Below are 25581 nucleotides of genomic sequence, written 5' to 3'. Positions count from 1 at the left end.
TACAGGTAGCTAACTAAGAAAGTTAAAGAAGCTATCAAATTGAAATAAGCCATATACAACGCTGCAAAGTATATTGGATGGAATAAAGATAATGAAAATTTTAGAAAGCAAAGAATGGCAAAAAGTAGGGAGAAATTAGAGCCAGAGAAAAAAAAACTAGTAAGAAAGAGATAGGAAAAGCCTCTACAAGTATATAAAAGACTTGACACAGTTGCTCCCTCAAAACAGACTCTAAGGAGTTAATAATGAGGAAACGAGCAAATAGTCTTTGAACACTTATTTTGTATGACTTCACAGAAGCCACAAAAAGCAACCCAATCAGAAGTAAAAGGGAGAAGAAACTTGCAATTGTATCTCAAATAGTGCATAGTCTTAGTCCCCTTACCCAAGGAAGAATACACTTGTTTTAGAGGAACGCAACAGACATTCACCAACTTGAGTCTAGGGATGAGAATGCTGTCTGAAGAAGAGATCTTGAGCAGGACAACTTATATTGAGTTCAGAAGAATGAGAGACGATCTATTTGAAACATGAAGCTCCTAACAGATTTAACAGAACGGACTCCAAAAATGTTTTCTCTGATTGCAGGATCTACATTTAAGGATCACGGAGGCTGGATCAGAGAACAGACATTTAGAATTGGGAAATTTCATCACTTTCAGTCTTTGTAAATCTCTACTCCTGCGGGCTCTTGAAAGTACAAGATGGTGAGGAGAAAAATATTTGGACATAAAGGGAATCAAATAACCAAAGGAACAGAAATAGAATTGGGACAGAAAATATAATCAAAAGATCAGCTATTACCTTACTGAATGGTTGAAGGGGCTTGGGAGGCCATATGAATTTTGCTTGGATTTACCATTGTCACATTTACTGAGATATGGTGAAAAGTATTGTTTCGCACACTACTCGGGCAGATCATATTATACAGGAGTACAACATCAGAGTACTAGAACGGAACTTAAATGTAGATTTCATGTTGCCACGTGTTTATAAATACAGTGTAAAGTGTTTCCAAATTCAATGTGAAAACACTAAAAGCTCTACAGAAATAAAATACATAGTTACAAAAAGATCAGCTCCCTCAATCCCTGAAAGAATCATGATCAGATAGCTATTTCTAGGAGATTCTCTTCAAGAGCCTCTCCAGCACCACCTTGGATCACTGATTATATTGCATGATATTACTACAACAGTGCTGTATTCTTGGTTCAACAATTTATCTTAGCTGTTTTCTCAATCGGCTTCTCCTTCGCTATTCCTCCTGTCACTGCTGCTTAACATCATCCACTGGGGTCTTGGTTCAGGGCTCCTCCTCCTCTGCCAAAGCAGAAGCCAGCAGGTGGCCTGGGGATGCGCAGGGCCTGGCTTCTTACAGGAGGGCATCAACAGGCGTCCAGGGCAATTAGAAGCGGAGAAACAGCAGACAGCCGCAGTGAAATGGAGCCATTGAGGAATGGGAGGTTTCATCAACACTGAGTAGGCCACCAGACCCAAATTAGAAGCCCTTGGTCTCTCGTTTGCAGCAAATGGAAAAACAGCTGCAGGCCTTAGGTGGCAAAAAATCCACATTGTTAAGTGTACAGTGTTACAGCTACAGATAAGGTGGAGAGTGCGTGCGAAAGAGTACGCCTGAGCACGAGGAGCTTTAGTATTTAAGAGGTCCATTCCAAAAAAATCTGATAAACAGCAGGGAAGAAGTTGTTCTCAAACGTTTGTGTCTTCTGCTTGATAGAAGAGGGTGGAAGAGAGTATAACAGAGTTGGAAAGGATCTGAGATTACACTGGTTGCTTTCCCCAAGGCCACAGAAAGTATAGACAAGCTCAATGGATGGAAGACTGGTTTGTGAGATGGACTGGGCTGTGGTCTCAACTCTATGGCAACTGCAGTTGCCATACCAAGCTATGACGCACCTATAAAAAAAATTAAGTGTCATTTTGGACATTCCAAATTTCCTTAACATTCCAAGGAAAGAGAGGTGGTGGTGTGCTTTTTTAACCATAGCGCCAGCACGTATGGACCTGGATGGATTGTTGACGATTGTTACTCCCTGAAACTTGAGAATCATGACCAACTTCATCTCAACATTAATACAGGCAGAGGTGTGTCTGCTGCTCCACTTTCTGAAGTCGATGACCAGCTTCCTTCATTTCGCTGACACTGATCTAGACATTACTGTCTTTCTACCATGCCACTAAACACTCTGCGCTCCTAAGATGCTGCTTGGCCTGCTGTGTTCATCCAGCTCCACACTTAGTTAACTCTTTTCCTTTATTCTGTTGCGCTGTTGTTTGAGACCTCACCCTCTGTGCTGTCATCAGTAAATTTCAAAGTTCAAGCAGAATTATACCAATTCTGAACTTTTATGTATATGGGTGGGGGAGGGGGGAGGAAGCGCAAGACAACGAGGGAGTGAGGGAGAATTAAACCATATGGTATAGGGGCAGAATTAGGCCATTTGTTCCACTGAATGGCAGAGGTGGCTCAATCATGTCTGCTACGGTTCTCAACCCAATTCTACCTTCTCCCCATAATCTTTAATCCATGTCTATTTCAATACACTCAAGGGCCTGGGCTCTACACATTTCTGCAATGAGTTTCAGATTCACAACCCTCTCGCTGAAAAAAATTCCTCCTTATCTCAGTTCTAAAAGTGTCACCCCTTCACTGAGGTTGTGTCCTCAGGTCCTAGCCTTTTCTGGAGTGAAAACATCTTTTCCACATCCACTGCATCCAGGCCACTCTATCTCCTGTAAGTTGTAATCAAAATCCTTCCTCCTTCTTCTGAACTCCCATCGAATACAGACCCAGAGTCTTCAACTGCTCTTCTTATGGCAAGCTCTTCACCCCCAACATCATTCTTATAAACCTCCCCCAGACTTCCAACAAGACGCAACAATTCCTTCCTTAGGAGTGGGGCCCAAAAGTGCTTATAAAATATTCCAAATGCTGTCTGACCACAGCATTATGCAGCTTCAGCAACACATCCCTGCTCTTGCATTCTAGCCTTCTTGAAAGGAAGGCAAATAAAATTTTAGCATTCATAACTACCAACTTCACCTGAATGTTAATCTTGAGAATCCTGAATGAGGATTCTCCGGTCCTTTTGTGCTTCATATTTCCAAAGCCTTTTCCCATTTATAAAAGTCTACATTTCTACTTTTTGTACCCCCAAAGGGCATAACCTCACACTTTCCCCAATGTATTCCTTCTGCCACTTCTTTGCCCAATCTTCTCACCAGTCCATGCCCTTTTGCAGCCTCCCTTCCTCCTGAACGCTACTTGTCCCTCTCGCCACTTTTTGTAATCTGCAAACATAACAAAAATGCCCTCAGTTTTTTTCATCCTGATCAACAATGTATGACATGAATAATTGTAGATCCAACACTGACCCCTCCGGTAGCCTCTGGCTACCATCCTGAAATATACTTAAATACTCAAGGCTATTAAAGCAACAAGTTCCATAGATTCACCAACTTGCTGAAGAAATTCCTCCTCATCCCTTTATCCCCCAACTCTGCCTTCAGCCAGTCAATCTTATATCCATACCATTATCTTGCCACTAATACCATGGCACGGCATGCCTTCCCTTTATCCAAGCCATGCTGACTCAGATGGAAACATTTTTATTCAGCCAAATAGCATAAGTATGACCATAAAAGTTAATCCGATATACCCTTTTGACTGAGGTATTAAACAGAGGCCTTAATCAGTTCAGTGGTTCAGATTAATATTCCCACAGTATTATTCAAAGTTAGCCCGGATTAAAATTAAGTTTCAAAATCAAAGCAACCAGGAACACCAATAATTTAAACTCCATTATATACATTTGGGTGCTGGACAATAAATACAAGCCTAAAGCTATTTTTAAATTTATTCATTTGTGGGACATGGGCATGCTGGCTGACCAGCATTTATTGCTTGTCCCTTGAGAAAGTACTGGTGAGCTGCCTTCTTGACCCACTGCAGTGCGCCTGCCATGGGTTGACCCACAAGGCCCTTTGCAAGGGATTTCCAAGATTTTGACCCAGTGATAATGAAGGAATGACAATATATTGCAAAGTCAGAATGGTGCGTGGCTTGGACAGGACTTTGAAGGTGGTGGTGTTCCCATGTCTGTGGCCCTTCTCCTTCTAAATATAAACGGCCATGGGTTTGGAAGGTGCAGTCCGAGAATGTTTGGTGAATTTCCGCAGTGCGTCTTGTAGATAGTAGCAGCAGTGTATACTGACTGTCAGTGAAGGGAGTGGATGTTTGTGAATGTGGTGCCAATCAAACAGGCTGCTTTGTCCTGGCTTGGGCTCAGGCTTCGAGTGTCATTGAGGCTGCACTCATCCAAGCAAGTGGGCAGAATCCCATTACAATCCTGAGTTACGCCTTGCAGATGGTGGACAGGCTTTGGGGAGTCAGGTGGTGTTACTCACTGCAGTGTTCCAACCTCTGACCTGCTCTTGTAGCCAGTGTTCATGTAGTTTCTGGTCAATGATAACCCCCAGGATTTTGATTTTGGGGACCTCACCACTGAATGTCACGGGGTAGTGGTTAGATTGCCTCTTACTAGTGATGGTCATAACCTGGTATTTGTGTGGCATAAATGTTACTTGCTACATGCCAGCTCAAGCCTCAATATTGCCCAGTTCTTGTTACATTTGGATATGGACTGCTTCAGTATCTGAGTTGCTGCAAATGGTGCTGAACATTGTGCAATCATCACTGAATATCCCCACTTCTGATCTTACGATGGAGGGAAGATAATCGATGAAACAGTCGAAGATGGTCAAATTTAGAGCATTACGCTGAGGAACTCATGCAAAGATGCCCTGGAGCTGAGACAACTGACCTCCAACAAACCACGACCATCTTCTTTGGAGAGGTATGACTAGCACTGGAGAGTTTGCCCCCGAAACCCATTGGGTCCAGTTTTGCTAGGGCACCTTGATGCCAGAATGTCAAATGTAGGTTTGACACACACCTCTCACTTCTTTTGTCCATGTTTGACAGCATTGTTGCTGACACCTTCCATCAGCTTACCGATGATCGAGACTAGACTGATGGGGCGGTAACCGGCTGGGTTGGATTTTTTTTTAAGTCCAAGACAGATGAGCAATTTTCCACATTTACATCTACGTGACAGTCTTGTGCTACTTTTTCTTTTAGTATTCTATTGGCAAGGGCAAGTTCTGGAGCACAGTACTTTTACAAAGTTGTCAGGGCCTGCAGCCTTCGCAGTACCCAGTGTCTCGAACTTTTCCAAACAACAGACTGCCAATATTTACTACACAGCTCATAGAACAAGCAAGACCACATAAAATTAGGATGTTACACAAGTTATCACATCAGGATGCAAACAAAATAAAGGAGAAACCTAGAAGCAAATAGTCACCTGAAACAAAGAAATTCCTGGAACACTCCAATGGTCAACACCAGGGCATCAGATATGGATGCTAAAAATACTTTTTGATAAATAAGTAATACTGTTCACAAGTTTTGTGAAACCAAAAAGTACACAACTGCCAAGTACTTAGAATTGCTGAAAACAAGTACTCTATATAAGTCAACTACTGACAAATCACTTACATACATTTGTCAAATGCAACTTATGAACCACTGTATTTGACCACATTAAGCAATGTTTTCTCTAAAATACAGACTCAACATTTGAGGCTTGAACAGCACATCTCCTAAGCTGAACAAATTCTGCATCTTAAAATTTGTAACATACATACTTGAAGCTTGAAAATAATTTACACCTCTAATGTTAAAGAACGAATCACGGATGACATAAATCCATGTGTAAGAAACAGTGGGGCTACTTCAGCCACTCACAGTCAAGTTGTGAAATTCTGCAAATGGAACAAGTTGCTCTGCTTAGTCAGGTTTCAGATTTGTATTGTGATCACAATTTGAAAACAAACAAGAATTAAATAATCAATTGTAAAACTAATCGCTGGCAAATGAACAACCTACTTACAGGAACAATAAGTCCTTGCCAATAGAATACATTTGTTTCATCCACTAGGATATTACGGAAATTCTTCATTCCAGATGAGCGGATTTCAGCAAGTTCCTATGAACAAATAAAATGACAGGTAAAAAACAGTGTTACAGCAGAATTCCTTACGCTGTACAAGTCCAGTTACCAATTTTCAGAGTAAATAGCATTTAAAAAATAAATGCTGCACAAGTATCTAAAATGTACTTTAATAACCAACATTGTTGCTATCAGAAATGCAGTCACATGTTCTTCAGAACTACAACAAAATATACTTGAATTGGAATGGTCCGGAAATTGAGTGTTTCATAGGCTTTCAGTTTACATTTAGTCACTCTTAAAAACAACTCAAATTACGAAGAAAACAGAGTTAATGTTTCGGGTCCAGTAACCCTGCCTCAGAACTGTTCTGAGGAAGTGTCACTGGACCTGTAACATTAACTGTTTTCTCCTCCACAGATGCTGCCAGGCCTGCTGAGCTTTTCCAGCGACTTTTTGTTCCTGATTTACAGCATCCGCAGTTCTTTTGGTTTTTACAACTCAAATTATAAATGGGAAGAGATTGACATTTTATTTTAAAAAAAGAAAATTGCCCAAAATATGGAAAATAACCTAAATCCAAGAGATTTAAGGGGTGACCTGATTGCTGTGTTCAAGCTTATGAACAGCAAATGGAAGCTAATGATACAATAGTTTTCATTGGTCAGCAAGATATCAACAAGAAAACAAAAATGAGGTTAAAAGATTATTTGCAGGGTAGTTGAAATATACAACTCTGCTGCAGATGCTACCTAGAATCCATTCATTTGTTAAAAAGGGAATTAATGTTGCTTAAAAGAAGGAATACTAAAAGAAAAAGTAGCATATATGAAATGTGATTAATTAGATGGCTCATGCAGAAAGACAAGCATAAACTGGGGAGCCAAATAGTGTTTCCATGCTGGAATGTTTTGATTCTTCATAAAAAAGGTTAAACAGTTTTTTTTTATGAATACATGCCATACCTGGGACCCATTATTTGCTTTTCCTCTCCTTTGAACACAGTGACAATGCCAGTGATACGTGGTTTTTAAACACTTTTCACAAAATAAAAATCTCAAATTTGTTTAGAGAAAATGACACTCCTAATAACGCCAGCAGTGATGTGCCTGCAGCTGTCTAGACAGCTATATTATGAAGTCAAAGGCAAAGGCTGCAGTGGCACACATTGACGAGCATTGAATTAGGGAGGTCCATCAAAATGCAGAAAGCCATAAAAATAATAAACTTAAGCGTATTGTTCAGTGGAGTGAAAGTCTGAAGTAGCTGCATTTAGTCAGGCCAACTTCCAAATCATAATCAGTCCACAGGCACAAAAGATATCTCCACATTCAGGAGACAGTACAGAGAAAGACAAAGCTGATCCCTAACAAAAGAGCCTTTAAGTTACAAAAGAAAGGTTAGAAAAATTCAGACTCCCCAATCTTGAAAATATGCCTTATTGAAAATAAGTTATGAAATGGTACATAAAGTTAATTCTATGGCACTATTTCAAGTTAAATGGTGAGAGACTAATAAAAAGCTAAGTAAGGATTGATATCAGCAAACATTTCTTTGCAGATTAATAATCAAAATAATCACAAGACAGCATAATAAAAGTTAAAACTGAAATCATTCAAGCAGCAATTAGGTGGTGGATGGATTGAATGCAATCAGCTTTTACAGAAAGATTGATTAAGAAAGACAAACTGCTTCTGTCATAATATTCAAGAAAACCTGCATTCAATATAAAATAATTGTAAAGAATTCTGTCTCTTAATTGATATTTATTTATAAAAATGTGGTGCATTATAAAGATGGACAACCCACAAAAATGGAGTAGTAGCGCACTTTTCCACATGTTGTCCATTCCTTAAAAGCAAGTGCAAAAACCATTTAACTCCAGGTTCATGATTTGCCAAAGGTCAAGATGAGGCTTTGTATACATACATTTCAAAATGTAACGGATTTTATTTTTCCTCATTATTCCCAGTGGACTTTCAATTCAACCTTTTTTGATCTGAAAATGCTACAATTATCCATCAAGGGACCTCATGAAATTTTTGCTTAAAAACTGTTCAATCTACAAACATACCAACTAAGAGCAAAAGGAAGCCATCTAGCTTTATCTCACCTGCAAATTTAGGTAATGGGCACTTTGTTTCCTGCCCCCAAGTCATTGATGAAACTTGTAATATCTGAGTCATCAGCACACATGAACACATCCTGCTAATTAAAAAAGGTAACCGTTTATGTATACCTTTTCCTGTCAGGCAATCTTCTACCCATGCTAATGTTAGATCACTACAGTATAAGCTCCTTACTTTAAGAAAAAAAAGTGTGTGCGTGACACTATCAACTGGTCTTCTGGAAATCTAAATAGATTATACGTAGGAGGCTCCTCTCTACACAAACTGCATGTTACTCCTTCAGAAGAAATCAATTATATCAGATAATTATGATTTCCTTCACAAAAAACTATGTTGACTCATCCTGATGACCTAGTGTTTATTTAACTGCCCAGCTAAAACCTCCTTAATAAACTTTTCCAACACCTAACCCACATGTCAAGATAACTAGCCTACAGTTTCTTGCTTCCCCCTTCTTAAATAAAAGGGGATATTTGCTACTTTCCAGTCCAAATAAACCGTCCCAAAAATCTAGCGAAGTCTGGAAAACTGACAGCAGCAAATCAACAAGGCAGATTACCACCGGAATGGCTATAAATTTGGTTGGGGGAGGGGGGGGCCAGGGTGGGAAAGAGGTGGTGGTTTGGAGGACTATCGTCCAAATGCTGGCAAATGGGACTAGGTCAGATCGGGTGTCTGGTCAGTGCAGGTAAGTTGGACCAAAAGGTTCTATTTCCATGTTGTCTCACCCTTTCACCTCATGGTTTAACATTATTATTCACATATTTTTGTATCCTCTATAGAGAGATCAGAATTTTTTCTGAATTTCTTTGTAACTTTATTACCAACATTTTTAACTGCAGCAAAACGGCTCTGTTGGTATGAAATAATAATAATTTATGGCTGGTAAACGTAAGACTTAAACAATTTCACCTCCACCTATTTGTTGTCCGAGTGAAGGTGGACCTTAAGTTATACATGGTGATCAGTTTGCTCATCTTCTTGTACCAAGCTAACTGCAAGGAACTTTGAACCTCATCAAATACGTAAAAAACCGAAAGTCCTATATATGATGATACAGGCAGGGTGGTACACTCTTTAAGCTATTAATATTTCATAAACAAAGCAGATCTTCACAACCTGATTCTCAGCACAAATCAATTCTGCACTAACAGTGAAAGCAAGAGATGCAAGTAGAATGGAAGGTCGTATTTTTATTATACCAAACAGTGGCAATGCTCTGGAACCTGCTTTTTAAGCTTAGTTCTTATTCACAACATTAGATCATTGGGAAAGGTAAACAACTGGATACTGGATTCAAATAAACTTACAGGATTAAGGGAATACAGTGAAGGACGAGGCTTGACTGGGCTGCTCTGAAGAAAGATGGAACTGACGGACCAAATGGCCTACCTTTGGTTAAATAGAACATAGAACATGCACTGTCTCTATGAATAACTATCCAGTCTCCTAGCAGTTTTATCCAAGAGCTCATATTCTAGAATGCACTACCACACAAACAGCTAAAATATTTACTGCTGAAATTTGACAATGATTTAAAATGTAATCAAGCCACATATAGAAAGAACGTATGGGACAAAATGTCTAATCAGACAAGCAAGCTCAGTTATTGACCTGTGTGACAAGTGGGAAATGGTCAATATGAGATACAATTCAGAATTGATAGTTATATGTTCTGTTTACACTACACTTTGGTCAAGTAAAATTCATGTGTAATTGAGATACACACTGATGGGCAAATTGCAATCTGCAAATGTCACAGTCTTCATGGCATCCCTCTCAATGCTGACTGTCAATTATAGAAGTTACTTTTAACAGGCAACGGAATACACAATGCAAATCAAAACATCAATCTTTCATTTGTGTCAGCACTGCAAAAACAAATCACAAATGCAGGATACAGGCACTTCACCCTATAATGCTAGATTCCCTTACTGATTAAATAATTGTCTACTTCAGCCTTGAATATACTTACAGTTTTAGCAAAACATCCTGACATTTATATCATACTCTCTTTTGAAATAAAAGCAAAATATTCCTTTGCTTTTATTAGCTGCTGAACTTCTGATTCATGCACGAGGTCTTCCAAATGTCTGTGCTGTAGATTTCTCCATTTAAATAATATTGCGCGTATTTCTCCTGCCAAAATGCAAACACTCATTTTCCCACGTAATACTCCATCCACCAAATTTCTGCCCAATCTTAAACTATCTATATCACGCATGCCCCCCCTCACCTGCCCTCCCACCTAATTTGTGTCATCAGTAAACTTATCTCTAGTACATTCATTTCCCTCATTCAAGTTAATACATATTCTAAATAATTGTGGCCCCAGCACCAGCCACTGTGGCACTTCACTGATCACACGCTGCCATCCTGTTAATGTCCTCCATATCTCAACTCTGCCTTCTATTGTTAGCCAAATCTCTAAACATGCTAGCATACTATCTCTCAACACCACAGGGCACTTGTCTTAAGTAACCTATGTAATACATTATCAAACACTTCTGAAATCCAAATGTAATACATCCACCGCTTCCTTTTATCTATCCTGCTCATTGTCTCCTCAAACAATTCTTGTAAAATGTGTCAGACATGATTTCTCTTGCATGAAATTATACCGACTCTGCTTGATATTATATATTTCTAAATCCTCTGCTATTATGTCCTGTACAGTAGGCTCCCAACACTTTACAAAAACAGCCATTAGGTTAATTAGCACTATTGTTGCCTATTTTTAATCTCCTTTCCTTTTTTAAACTGAAAGAGGTCACCAGAATCTAAAGACTCTTGCTCCACCATTTTTTTCTAAAAACACAATTGAATTGCACAGACAACTTTGAGCTGTCAAAACAGGAACTAAGCACATAGTGAAAGACCCGTTTCTTTCCCGATTCTCTGACCTTCAGTTTGCGTGTAACAGTGACTCTGGAAATCTGAAATATTTTGCTTTCATTTATGCAGCTGACATGCTAACCTGTCAGATTCTTCATCTCACACATGAATGGGATAGTTATACCTCTGACAGGTTTTTATGATTTAAGTTTGCTAGACAATTTGATCTTTTCCTCAACTTCTCATTTTGACCATTTTTCGCTTTTTTAAAATTTCATTTACACGTACATAGACCTTGAAATTAACAGGACAGATGGATTGGGTAGTTAAGACAACTCATGGGATACTTGAGATAGCAAGAACTGCGGTTGCTGTTGTCAGAGATAACAAAATATGGAGCTGGAGGAACATAGCAGGCCAGGCAGCATACAAGGAACAGGAAAGCTGACATTTCAGGTCAGGACCCGTCTTCAGAAATGGGGAGGGGAGCTCAGAAATAAATAGAGGAGGAGGAGTGGGGCTGGGAAAAATTGGTGGGATGCAAATAGGTGACTGCATGTAGGCAGTGATTAGGATTGATCAGTGAGGTGGGAATGGTAGATAGGCGGGAGAGAAGTTGGACAGGTTTTGTCAAGTCAAGGAGGCAGGTATGAGGGGGAAAGTCGATAATGCATTGAGGCTGGAAATGGAGAGATTTGAAACTGGTAAAATCTACATTCAGACTAATACGCTGTAGGCTCCTGAGGCAGAACATGAGGTGCTGTTCCTCCAGTTTGTGGGTGACGTTGTGACACTAAGGGAGGGGCCCCAGGATGTATGTCACCCAGAGAGTGTGGTGGGGGGGAAAGAGTTAAAATATTGCACAATCGGAAGGTGGTGTTGTTTGTCATGTACTAAGCACAGATGCTCTACAAAATGGTGTCCGAGTCTCCACTTGGTCTCATCGATGTGGAGGAGGCCACGTCAGGTGCAGCAGATGCAGTAGGCCAAAACTGACGGATGTGCAGGTGAACCCATGCCTGATGTTGAAGGTTAGTTTTTTAGCATTGAATGGAGGTGAGGTGAGGTGTAGGGGTGGGTGTAGCACTTCCTGCGGTTGCAGGGAAAGGTGCCAGGGGTGATGGGGTTAGTGGGGAGTGTGGAGCAGATGAAGAATTCGTGAAGAGAGCAGTCCCTACAAAAAGCAGATGGGGTGGGGAGGGAAATCCTTTGTGAGAAGAAAACACACAAAACACAAGGGGCTGAGAGTTCATGTTGGAGCTCTACAGGACATTGGTTAGACCACGAGTGTTGTGGGCAGTTCTGGACGCCACACTATAGGAAGGATGTGTCCACTACAAAAGATGCAGGCAGAATTCAACAGTTTGTTGCCAAGGCTGTGGTTTTCAGCTACAAAGAGACTGCATGGCTAGGTTTGTTTTCATTAAAGCAGAGAAAGATGGGAGGCTTGATTATGGTGTCAGTAAGAACTCCACCCCCTCCCCCCACCCTTGGCAGAGGTCAATTACCACACACTGTTGAGACTCCACCATGCTCTGACATTAGTAAAGCCTTCTCATCTGTCACAGATCGTATATTTCCTTTTTGTGCCTAATTAACTAATGTACCATAAGTGAAACAGTTTTCTGGGAAAGAGCAATCAGAAATTTGTAATAACCCATTCATCCACTACTTTAGCTTATTGTGATCGTAAACCCCCTTAAAATCAACAGGGGCATAAATTTAAGGTAAGGGGCAGGAGTTTTTTTTCCCCCCACCTAAAGGATAGCATATATTTAAAACGTGCTGCTTGGAAGAGTTACATGGGCAGAAACCATTACAACATTTAACTACCTGGACAAATGCTTAATGCTCTCACACGTAAGGCTGCAGGTCAAGTGCCAGAAAATAGGATTAGAAGAGATAGATGCTTGAACAGCACTGGCACTGACACGATGGTCCGAAGGGCCTCCTTCTATTTTGTAATACTCTATAACCATCCTACTGGCATTCAAACTACATTATCGTCATTGCTGTTGGCCAATTATATTTTTAATAGTTGGCCCTCAGTAACGGAGTATGTTTGATTGAATAACTCTCAATTATCATTTCTATCTACCACAATAATCCGTACACTTTTCTCTCCACTCAGATCTTTAACCAATTAAAAAAAGTAAGCTGCCATTAGTACATATTTGATAGAAGTAAAAGAATTGTGTATGCTGATAAATTTTCTTAATTCACAACTGGACACATGTACTTGCACAGAGTGTAATAACACTGGCAAGAGATGCTATAGAATCTTACAAAATTTTGACAAGGTTTTACCAAGGAGACATCACGTTTTACAGCAAGAAAAAAAAATATTCTTTATTAAGTCCATACTTTTAGAACAACTAGTCTGGCTGATGTTGCTTCTGATCCAAAAGTGGGTACAGATGTACATACCAAGCTCAAAAAGAGCGGATCTGTGATTTTCTTCCCTTCCACGTCTGTCAACCCTCACCACTGCCATAATATTGACCAACTAGATTCCTACATAGAATGGGCACAAAGACAAGATCCCGGAGAACACAGCCTGCTTGGGTGCTGAAACCATTCTATCAGGCCAGTCACGTTTGTGTTGTTTCTCTACAAGAGCATTCAACATTCTTGTAACCATACTCAAAATGGATTGAGACGCTCAAGAAAAGACAGGTGGGCAAGTGAAAAAAAATTGATGCAAAAATTAAACTAGAAAAAGCTTTTCAATCATTGTAGATCTTATCTATCGTGCATGGAAATAGAATTTAAAGTGTTACTTAACTTTAATTGTAAAGTTTTCTTTACACTGTTGACAAGTACATTCTCAAATTTGTTTCAAATGATGAGATGAATACAGACCTAGAATTAGAACGCTTAACTTATACACAAATATTTCAACAAATCTGATTTGATTTGATTTCAAATAGTCTGTTTTCTGAGCAGTTACAGTAACATAATTATCCAACCTAATTTAATCATTTTGAAAGTTTTGTCTATGCACATCTACGTGCAAATACAGTTTTTAAAACCTGAAGTGAGTTGCGAAATATGCTTTGCAAATTTAAAAAAGGCAGAAAATATTTAGCAGGCATCTGTGGAGAGAAACAAAGTTGACATTTCAGGTTGAGACAACCTTTCTAAGAAGTGACAAGCATAAGTTTAAGTCTGTGGGAGGGGGCAGGAAGAACAAAGAAGAACATCTGCAAAAGTGTGCAGGACAGGAGCAAATAAGTAACAAAATATTTCACAATGCAACTGGTATGGGTATGGCACAGAAAAACATGTTTTGTTTCTGATGAGCTGTGAATAACCACTTAGCAACCATCGGAATGCAGTACAAACACAAAGAAACAAACACAGCCAAAGCAAATCCACCAAAAATAAGAAAAAATAAACATGGAGGTAGACGTTGTGATCTAAAGTTGTTGAACTCTATGTTGAGTGCAGAGTACTGTAAACTGCTGAGTCAAAAGATAAGATGTTGCTCCTCAAGATTCGCTAGAGCACTGCAGTAGACCACATATAGAAAAGTCAGCATGAAGCAAAGCGGAGAATTAAAATAACACGGTGTGAAGCTGGATGAACACAGCAGGCCAAGAAGCATCAGAGGAGCAGGAACACTTGATGTTTCAGGTTGGGACGCTTATATATCTGGAGAATTAAAATGGTGCTTTATTATAAACTTTGTATTAGGAGTGGAAATTGAATGTTAAAAATAAACAAGATGAACACTGACCTGCCCAAGGACACCACAATGCTCGTGATTTATTTTTTACTTATTTTCACATTCCATTTTTCTTATTGTAACATTTATCAGCATGACAGATATGTCACCCAAGAAGTTATCCTAGTAATGAGATACTGGATTAAACAATGCCAACCCTTGACAGAATAATTCCTCACAAACATGCCTAGAATCTACTGACTTTAAGATTAAATGGTTCAACATAATCAGAGTGTGAAACAAATTACTTTAAAATGTACAAATTCAGGTCATTTAATAATGGATAAAAAGCTTTGTTTAGAGTAGATGCCTAGTTGTTATTTTTTTTTAAACCTTCTTGCTATAACATTTGTTTTATGACAAACAGGATTTGGTCTACAAGATTCAAGACACCACTTAAAACTCTGAAATGCCATTTTACTTATGTGAGGAAATTATTCCCACATGAATTTTGCATGTAAAATGTGTCACTTCAAACATCATATACATGCCAGGTCAACAAGAAATTTTACTTTAGATAGCAAAGAAGAACATTTGCAAACATAGAACTGGAACACACTTCCATACTTAGACAGAAATGACTGGAATGACAAACTATAAAGTGGTCTAGATCTATGGCAAATTTAGGATTTTGAAATCAACAAATGTTTTGTCAGTAAACGTAGCCATGAAACTATCACTCTTCCAAAGACAAAAACATTGCTCACTAATGAGCATCAGAAAAACTATCATCTTCACTTGGTCTGGCCAACACAATCATTACCCTGAGCTGACTATACAGGTTTTGTACAATTAAGTTATGTACGGTTTTAGGACAGCTCTCTTTTTAAAGGAAAACATGCCCATATGCCTGTATGTTTTAAAATCCCCTGGGAAACAATGGGGGCTCATGGGCACAACCCAAACTTCCAGTCAGCCCCTAGCACACACCACGTAAAGGTCCAGGCAAAGAAACAGATTTCCTTAATCAATCAAACCAAAAAAAAAGTTACAAATCAAACATGCAAGCAAGTTGCATCAAGATAGAGTTGTGAATTTGACATGAAATCGGATGCACAAAGTCAAAAATAAAAACAAAGAAAAATAGAATTGAAGGGGCCAAAAATAGACGGTTCCGTATTTGAGAAGATTCTGATCAGGGCCCTTTCAGAACGGTGAAGCGATACTTCCACCTGACAGTTCTTTCATGGTGCAGAACTGTAAAGGTTATGCAGACCACATTCCCTTTTCACAGCGGTCAGTTGTTGTATTCAGAAATTTCAAGTTCCAAACAGCTTTGACATCTGTTGTCAAACAATAAGAATGATATTAGAGCACTGGAAGGTAGAGTGTCAGATGGAGAGGGTTAGGCTAGTACACTGGGTGCCAGGCATGCAGCAGGTCACTTCGAGCAGTGAGCGATGCCGGGGGGGGGGGGGGGGGGGGGGGGGGGAGAAAGACTGCAGAGCAGGGGTAGCTCATCAGGTGGTTTAATTGATGGGGCTAGGGTAACAGGTAAGTATCAGGCCTTTTTAGTAGTTACTTCAGAGTTAGATATAATAGTTTAATGTTATGTTTTAAAAGTTTTATGAAGACACTCCAAATTCTCCAATTTAAACAGAGACTTTCAAAGGATTCCAGACGTAGGGGAGTTGGTCAATTGACTCTTCAATTTCCCAAGTAACTTCTTCACAGTTTCACTGTGGGGCACCCCAAGCACAACTCCCACTTACGCTGGAATAACAACCATCACATTACTGAAAAACCCAGTCCTATAAATTCCAAGGAATTCGATTCTGAACCGTGTGCACAACGTCCTTGCTAAAAAGCTATTAATCATATTTGCACATCAATACTTGACAATTTTGCTCCCTCCACTGTGAAGAGCAAACCTATAATTGTAATTTTTAAGACAAGCAATAGCTAACGGTCAGAGAGACAGCGGCGGTCTACACACGTGCATGCGCGATTTGGGAGTGTATTTAAAATGAAAGGCACCCTATCCCCTAGATACAGTAATCCAGGAAACTGCTGAGTCAAAGGTAGGCACGTTTCAACCTCAGCCTAGTCAAAAAACGCTTAGAAAGGGAAAGAGGTAAAGAAAACGTCTCCAGTTTGATTTTAGGATTATTGTTGGGGAACTATATAGGAAACAGGCCATCGCGGGCGGGGGGGGGGGGGGGGACGAAAGTAAGTCAGCCATGCAGGGGAGAGGGAGGAGGGGAAGGGGTGGAGACAAGAAGTGGAATGAAGGAAAAGGCCATTTTGGGGGCTGGCGGCGGAAGAGAAAGCCTTTTACGGGGGCAGCGGGGAGGAAAAGGTGATAATTTGGGGGGCTGTAGGGTCAGCGGGAAAGGCGGAGGCCGTCTGAGTGTGGGGATTTAGAAAGTCAGCGGGGGGGGGGGAAAGGAGTTGCGAAAGAGACGGGAATTTTTTTGGGTGGGGGTAGGAGGAGGAGGAGTCGGAGTCAGATGAAGGATGTACATGTGGGGTAGGGGACCCTACATTAGGGCGGTGGATCAAATGAAAGGTGAGGACTCACGGCCTCTGCTCCGTGGGGGGGGGGGGGGGGGGGGGAAGACGGTGAGAAAATGAAAGGCGGGGAAAGATGCCTCAGCCCCACCCGGTGTCTGCCATTTCATCGAAAGCGGGCGCGGCGGGGGGAGAAGAGAGAGAGAGATGGCTATTTCTTACCCCCACCCACGGGGGCAATAGGGTCGGCGCCTGGCGGACAACACCACCCCACCCCACCCCTGGTAGAGAGAGACGGGGTAGGGGTGGGGTTAAAAACAGCACTTTGGTTTTTCTTCCCACCACCACGTCCCGGATTTTATTGCTACCCCGCCCCCGCCAGACGTTATCGTTCCCGCCGCCAACCGTTATGTCTCCCGCCGCTTCCCGTTTCGTCTCTTCCCCCGCACGTTTCTCGCTGTAATGTCTCTCAATGCCCGCTCTCTTCTCTTCCCCACCCCACAACAACAGCAACACCCCCGCCTCTCCTCCTGTGAGGAACAGCCTCACGTTTTTCTTTTAAACATATTATTTTTCCTATTTTACCTTCAACAGCCGGCTGCTGCCCGCCATCTTGATCATCCGCACTTCTCCCCGGGACCGGCGAGATCCACGTTCCCTGCCGACGCTGCTGACCAATCAGGGGCCACGGCGGCCGAATCGGCCAGAGGCCTACCAGAAAGCGGCGGGATTCGGCCAATGAGCGGCTCCATTCGGGCCGGGGCGTATCGCTGACCAATCGGCGGGCGCCGTACGGGCGCGGGCCAATCGGCAACCGCGCATGTCGCCCAATCCGCGGCTCCAAGCCCAAAGCGGCGAATCCCAGCCACTCAGTGTGGCGCCGCCCTGGCGTGATCCAAACGGAAAAACCGTGGTTTTGAACCAATCGTTGGCACCATCTGACCATGAGCCAATCGGAAACTGCAGAGGGCGACCATTCAGCAGCGGTGGATGATCGTAAACCAATCGGAAACAGTGAGTGGCGACTAATCGGCGACGCCATGGGGACGCTGGCCAATCGGAAGCTGTAGAAGCGGCCATTCATTGGTGCCGGCTGTGGCAGTGGTGGCCAATCAGAGGCTGGGTTCTCAAATGACTCCGTAATGGCCATTCTTGTCAAAATGAAAGCGATAAACTATTTGCTCATCAATTTTAGCTTCGAACTGTTTCCCCTTGTTATTCCAGTTTCCTGTTTATTCTGTTATTTACAAAATGTATGGTAGAAATTCACCAAAGACCTTCAGACAACACCTTCTAAAGCCAATGACCCCTTCCATCTAGAAGGACAAGAGCAGTGGTTTCTTAATACCATCTCCTTAAAGTTCCCGTCTAAAACAGTCACTATCCTTACTTGGAAATACATTGCTGTTCATTCTCTGTCACGGGATCAAAATCCTGGAATTGCCTCCCTTGTGGCATCTTAGGCCATTTGTGGGTGAACTGCAGCACCACCTTTTCAAGGGCAACAGGGACAGGTAATAAATGGTTGCCAGCCGGTGATGCTCACGTCCCGCAAATCACTTTTAAAAAACCCCTACAGCCTATATCTCTTCCATCCTCGGATATTGTACTCCTCCAATTTCCTTGTTGGTTTCCACATGGTTGTTTCCATACATGCAACTGTATGAGGTGAGATAAGACCAAGATACACGATAGACCATTCAGCCCAGCAAGTGTACTGTGCAATGTAGACAATTAATGAGGTGTGTTTGGTAAGAATGGCTGATAAAGCTCACTCAGTCTCCTGGCAAAACACCCTCTGAAGGATTCAATATAACTAATGCAGAAGAAAGTAAGATTATCACACACAAAAGTATATTAAATTCAATGGTAATCAGATTATAGCATTTATAATTTTATTTTTCTGCAGAGGTGAACTTTATTCATACTTTTATATCATACAATAGTTCAAATTTGGCTTTGCCTGAACTGCAGTACAAAACAACATAGCACACTACAGGCTCTTCGGCCCACGATGTTGTGCCGAATTATTATCCTACTAAGATTGATCTACTCTGCACACAGTAAGTTTTACTATCCTCCGTGTGCCTATCCAAGAGTCATTTAAAAGTCTCTAATGTATCTGACTCTGTTGCCAGCAGCACATTCCACATGCCTACAATTCAGTTCCATTCTGCTGCTTGCAGTATGGGTCACTGGGATAGTTTCAAGGTTTATTGTTCTAACTTTAGAAGGCTTCTCCTTACAGTCGCACCTGATTTGTTGGATTTTCCAAAATTACAAAATTGTTACGGTGCAGCAAAAGACTCTTCAACCCATTGAATCTGCGCTGTTTCTCCAACTAAGCAATTCACTTAGTTCCTTTCTTCTGCCTTCCCCCACAATGCTGCACATTGTTTGCATGTAATACTGTTATTGCACTTAGAAAGCTTCAATTGAATGTGCTTCCACCACACTTTTCAATTTAAAAATAACCTGCAGCAAAGCTTTAGCCTTAAATAGGATGGAAGACTAGTTAATTTCATTTTGACTGCTGAAAATTGCAATATAAAATATATTAAACTCATCTGCTAAGATCCAGATGCAGAGATTAAAAGTAGGGAGGGGTAAAGCTACCTATCCCACCCCCTTGACCTGTCCGTCTTACCTGGACTGACCTATCCCTTCCCTACCTCCCCACCTATACTCTCTCCACCTATCTTCTTTACTCTCCATCTTCGGTCTGCCTCCCCCTCTCTCCCTATTTATTTCACAATCCTTTCCCCATCCCCCTCTCTGATGAAGGGTCTAGGCCTGAAACGTCAGCTTTTGTGCTCCTGAGATGCTGCTTGACCTGCTGTGTTCATCCAGCTTCACACTTTGTTATCACAGTCTGTTATTGTGGCAGGTCTAGCTTTCTTGAAGATTTCCTTCAAAGATAAGGGATTAAAGAGTTGAAGTTAGAATTCAGCAGCTGAGATGGATTATGTAGATGAATTGTTGGAGCTTTCCTACATAGGTGGAGTGAACAGAACAAGTTCTGGGTGGGAGGGAGTAAGAACTCCTTTGTTTCTAATTTTACAGCACTGGAGGTTTTGACTCATGATTTCAATACAGCAGTCCGTTAGTATCCATGGAGAGAAAGCAAGCTAATGTTTCGAGTCCAAATGACTCTCCATCAGAGCCAGTCTCTTGTCAGAGACATCTAGACTCCAAACGTTAGCTTGCTTTCTCTCCATGGATGCAGCCTGACCAGCTGTGATGTCTAGCAATTTTTGTCTTCAGTACAGATTCCAGCATCTGCAGTAATTTGCTCTTAGACTAGTCCTTTCGTTGGTTTGCCTCCTCTGTTTCTCCATTAATAACATTCTCTCCTGTGATAGTCTCTCAGATTTCTTTTTCATGGAATTCTGTCCAAAATGCTTCTCACAGCCTGTCTTATACATATCAAAACACAAGATGGCCACTATCACAAAACTGTAGAATCATGCTGCCATATTAGATAAAAGACCCATCCATTTTTTTTCAGTCAAGACATTTAATATTAACTGTTTGGATCATTTTTAGAATGCAGTAAGTTAGGAAGAGTTGTTCACACCATAGGGGAACCATTGTTGGGGACCTTTGTTTACCTTTAGAAATGTTCATTGACTTTCCAAATGGTCTCCTGTTTTCTTTCTGAGATAAGTGCAATCCAGGCTCAATACCAGTTCAATCCACAAGGGTAATGTGAAATTATTAAAATATTAGACACAAAACATTAACTGTGTTTCTCTCTCCACAGATGCTGCCAGACCTGTTGAGTTATTCCAGCACATTCTGCTTTTATTTAAGATTTCAAGCACTCAGTTTTTTGAGGGTTTTTTTTTGTTTGCAAGGAGTCATAAAATGTCTGGGAGCCATTTTGTAAGGCAGAGTCACCAGACCCAAAACGTTAACTCTTTCCTCCTTCACAGATGCTGCCAAACCTGTTGAGCTTTTCCAGCAACTTTGTTTTTATTGTTGTAATATTCTGTGTCTGTTTGAAAAATAAGTTAGCCTTCTTTGCAAAATGTACAGTATTATGATTACACAGTCGAGGCACTATTTTGCCAATAATCCTCATGACCCCTCCAGATTTGCGCGTTAATTGTCTAGTAAACTCCATGTGAGTGAAGCCATGTCAGGAATTTACAGAGTGAGTACCTTCTGATGAAGCAAAATTTGTAATACAATGATAACCAGCCACTCTGGCTCTGAAAAGGAATATTTTAACAGTTCACCCTCATTGCTGTAGCAATTGTGAGCAATTATAAAACTATCAAATTTTAAACATTGAATTCCTCAGAGCATTATATCCAATGTTAGGTGTGATTCTACTATTGAACAACTTTTACTAAATAATCCTAACTTCTACGAATTACACAGGAAACCAATTTAAGATAATTAGTTGATCTCACAATGTGATTCAGTTGTGATGGCTGGAAGTTAATACCTGTGTTCACACACAAGACTCTGTTCATTGTAGGTAAAGTGATATATTGGTAACACGGTGTGGAGCTGGAGGAACACAGCAGGCCATACTGCATCAGAGGAACAGGAAAGATGACGTTTCAGGTCTGGATCCTTCATTTTTTTAAACCTGAAGAAGGATCCCTAACTGAAACATTAACTTTCCTGCTCCCTGGCCTACTGTGTGTAATCTCTGACTCCAGCATCAGCAGCTCTTACAATCTCTGAGTAATGTTCATAGAGTCCCTACAGTGTGGAAAGAGGCCACGTGGCCTCTCCGAAGACCATCCCACCCAGGCCCATTCCCATATCCCAACAGTTCCCCATGTCTAACCCACCCAACCTAAACATCCCTGGGCACTATGGGTAATTTAGCATGGCCAATCCACCTACACTGCACACCTTTGGACCGTGGGAGGAAGCCCACGCAGACACAGGGAGAATGTGCAAACTCCATGCAGACAGTCGCCCGAGGCTGGAATTGAACCCAGGTCCCTAGTGCTGTGAGGCAGCAGTGCTAACCACTGAGCCTCTGTGTCACCTCAGCGAAGAGAGGGTAGCATTGCCCTGTCAACATCCTGACCAGAGCCGACCTGCCTGATCTGAGTTTAATCACCTAACTAAGACTGATAGTTAAGAGTTGCCCCTCTCTATGCCAACCATTGTCCACCAAGTCAACAACCTTTTCTCACGCTGCATAATTTGAATTCCCTTTCTAAGTTTGCTATATTTGTGTGCCAGTCCTCGTGGCCATATGACAACAAGCTTTGACATTGTGTCTCTTTTTAATGATGTTTAAAGGGTAAAATGTTTGTCTTCATTTTGCTTTGTCACTGTCTTAATCCAATCTTTCTTTCCCTTTCTTTATGCTCTTCATTTGACTGAAATTCACCTTGTTTCATTCTCTGTTGTTCTATTGCTTTTTTTTTACAATTCTGTAAGCTCATCATTTACAGAAATAGTCCAACCATAGACACCCCATTATTCAACCCCAACACCACAGTTGGTGAATTAAACAAAATACCTGGGAGATACGGGCATTTGTCTGAGCGCTGTTGTCCTCTTAAAACAATATCATCTTCAAACATACTGAAAGCAAGACCACAGGACATCAGTCTAATCAGCGTTTAATCTGTAACAGCTCCATGATGATTCATCAGAGCTAGATTCGGAATTCTCGGAGTTCCACGTATCTGAGGGTGTCTCTCTGATCCATTGCAACGTTATGAATGTGACCATGGTTTTGGCTGTAAAGCTCTTTGCAAAATTCTGAGATCATGGAAGGCACTATATAAATGCAAGACTTTGTTTATTAGCTGAGTGATAAAATGCACAAATTTATGGCTGTAAAAAACCTATAGTTTGCATTCTCCTTTCCGACATATTTTGAAATGGTGGATTGTTTCTATCCAAAAATGTCACTGTGGTGAGCTTCAGCAGGATTCCTATATTAACACTGTCCCAGGGCAAAAGGCCCTTGGAGCTAGGAATTAAACTGTATTTTTGATTCAGTAGACTGAATGTGCACATTTCTGAACAAATCTGAGCAATAATGATATTTCACTTGCCATGGCAAATAATTTGTCCCAAGTATCATAACTCCCATCCTTTGCGCACCTTCTCTGAATGAGGGAATGGAGGTGGGAGGAATTGGCTGCCATTGCATCCAGTCTCTGGATATAAAATAGGTGGTGATGAGGATCAATTTAAGAGCGCAGTTTTCCCAGGGTAAATGCAGCATCACCAAGTTGTAGAAACTGGCTTTGCAGAAGTAATTTTTTTTATTTATTCACGGGATGAGGGCATCGCTGACCAGAACAGCCAGAGGGCAATTCAGAGTCAACCACATTGCTGTGGGTCTGGAGTCACCTGCAGGCCAGACCAGGTAAGGATGGCAGCTTCCCTCCCTAAAGGGCATCCGTGAACCAAATGGGTTTTCCCGACAATCAACAATGGATTCATGGTCATCGTTAGATTTCCTAATTCTCGATATTTTACTGAATTCAAGTTCCACCATCTGCCAAGGCAGGATTCATACCAGGGTCCCCAGAATGTTATCTGGGTCTCTGGATTAACAGTACAGTGATAATGCCACTAGGCCGTTGCCTCCCCGATAGCGTCCACTGAAATTTGCGCCAATGCCTATTTTAGCCCTGCTCCTGGAAATTGGTTGAAAACATAGACAGAGTGTGGGCCATGCCATCTCAAAGCATTTTGTACCAAAAGTACAGAGGACCCTTGCCAGAGGAAAGGAAAAAAGAACAAAAAGCAAGAGCTGCATTCAGGTAATACAGGGAGAGCTTGAATTTAAAGTACTATATAAATGCACTGTGAACCCTTCAGAGAATGTCTTTATCGTCTAATACTTGGAGTAGGTGGATTGTCTTGTCTTAGCAGGAACGGTTGGACAGGTAGGGGTTGTATCTGCTGCCCTCACTAGGCTGCGCCCTACATGTGACTCCAGGGTTGTAGGAATGCTGTTGACTCTGAACTGCCTTCTGAAATGTGGGCATGGCATTGTCAATGACATCAACATTTCAGGAAAGACTAGGAAAAGAAATAACTCTCTGTTAAGACATGTCAAGGAGAAGAGGACATACTGTCAATAGAGACAGAAGCAATTTTTCATTCAAAACAGAATTGAAATCTGGAGTTTGATGCTTCAAGAAGCTACAGCTGCCAGGAAACAATTGGGAAGGACTAGAGATAATGGGAACTGCAGATGCTGGAGAATCCGAGATAGCAAAGTGTGGAGCTGGACGAACACAGCAGGACAAGCAGCATCTCAGGAGCACAAAAGGTGACGTTTCGGGCCTAGACCCTTCATCAGGAATTTGATTTTGATTTCTCTATTTGAAAATCATGTGATCATGCAAGAAGAATGTATCCACTGGAGTTTGGAGCAATCCAAAGATATTTATGTGATTGAAACATTTAAGATCTTGAGGGGTCTGAACAGGATGGGAGGATGTAGATTGGCGGTTCTCTGTTTGAAAATAAACATTCTCATCTTCAAGGCTGAGGCGAGGACAATTTGTTTCTTGCAGAAGAGCCAGCATGGTGGCTGGGTGGTTAGCGCTGCTAGCTCACAGCACCAGCGATTCTAGGTTCACTTCTACCCTTGGGTGACCATCTGTGTGGAGTTTGCACATTTTCCCCACATCTTGTGGGTTTCCTCCCAAAGACCGGATCCATTGCTTTTTGTCGTTTGTGTAAATGATTTGGATGTGAATATTGGAGGCATGGTGAGTAACTTTGCAGATGTCACCAAAACTAGAGGTGTAGTGCACAGCATATAAGGTTGCATGGTTGAGCGCAGGTTCATAATACCTTGAAAGTGTAGTCACAGGTAGGAAGGATAGTGAAGAAGGCACTTGGTATGCTTACTTTTAGTGGCCAGAGCATGTTGCAGCTGTACAGGGCATTGGTTAGGCTACTGTTGGAATACTGCATACAATTCTGGTCTCCCTGCTATTGGAAGGATGTTGTGAAACTAAAAAGTGCTATTTTGCCTAGAGTGCCAGAGGCTGGGGGGTGATCTTACAGAGGTTCATAAAATCATGAGGGGCACATTAGGGTAAGTAGACAAGGTCTTTTCCCTGGAGTAGGGGAGTCCAAAACTAAAGGTGATAGGTTTAAAGCTAGAGGGGAAAGATTTGGAAGGGACTTAAGGGGCAACCTTTTCACACAGAGGGTGGAGTGTGTGTGGAATGAACTTGCCAGAAGAAGTGGTAGATGCTGGTACAATTACAACATTTACAAGTCACCTGGATGGGTACATGAATATGTGGGGCTTAGCGGGATATGGGCCAAATGCCGGCAGATGTGACTATATTTATTTAACTTATCTGGCTGGCATGTATGAGTTAGACAGTAGGGTTTGTTTCCCTCTTGTATATCTCTATGACTGTTTGTGCAGGTTAGTTGAATTGGCACG

General features: G+C 41.4%; 1 protein-coding gene across 1 annotated transcript in view; it reads right to left on the bottom strand.

The window, feature by feature from the left end:
* Window positions 1-17892, bottom strand: part of LOC125464047 (ubiquitin-conjugating enzyme E2 L3) — a 58245-nt gene extending 40353 nt beyond the window's left edge. Inside the window, exons 1-2 of the mRNA XM_048556038.2 lie at window positions 17760-17892; window positions 5973-6068 (exon numbers count right to left, since the gene is read on the bottom strand). Coding sequence (XP_048411995.1) covers window positions 5973-6068; window positions 17760-17795 — 132 coding nt within the window. The 5' untranslated portion in view covers window positions 17796-17892. The remainder of the gene's footprint in view (window positions 1-5972; window positions 6069-17759) is intronic.
* Between the last annotated feature and the right edge of the window lie 7689 nt (window positions 17893-25581).

Source organism: Stegostoma tigrinum, chromosome 26, assembly GCF_030684315.1.
Source record: "Stegostoma tigrinum isolate sSteTig4 chromosome 26, sSteTig4.hap1, whole genome shotgun sequence".
NCBI lineage: Eukaryota > Metazoa > Chordata > Chondrichthyes > Orectolobiformes > Stegostomatidae > Stegostoma > Stegostoma tigrinum.
The sequence above is the reverse complement of the archived record's forward strand: the minus strand, read 5'-3'. Positions and strand labels throughout refer to the sequence as shown.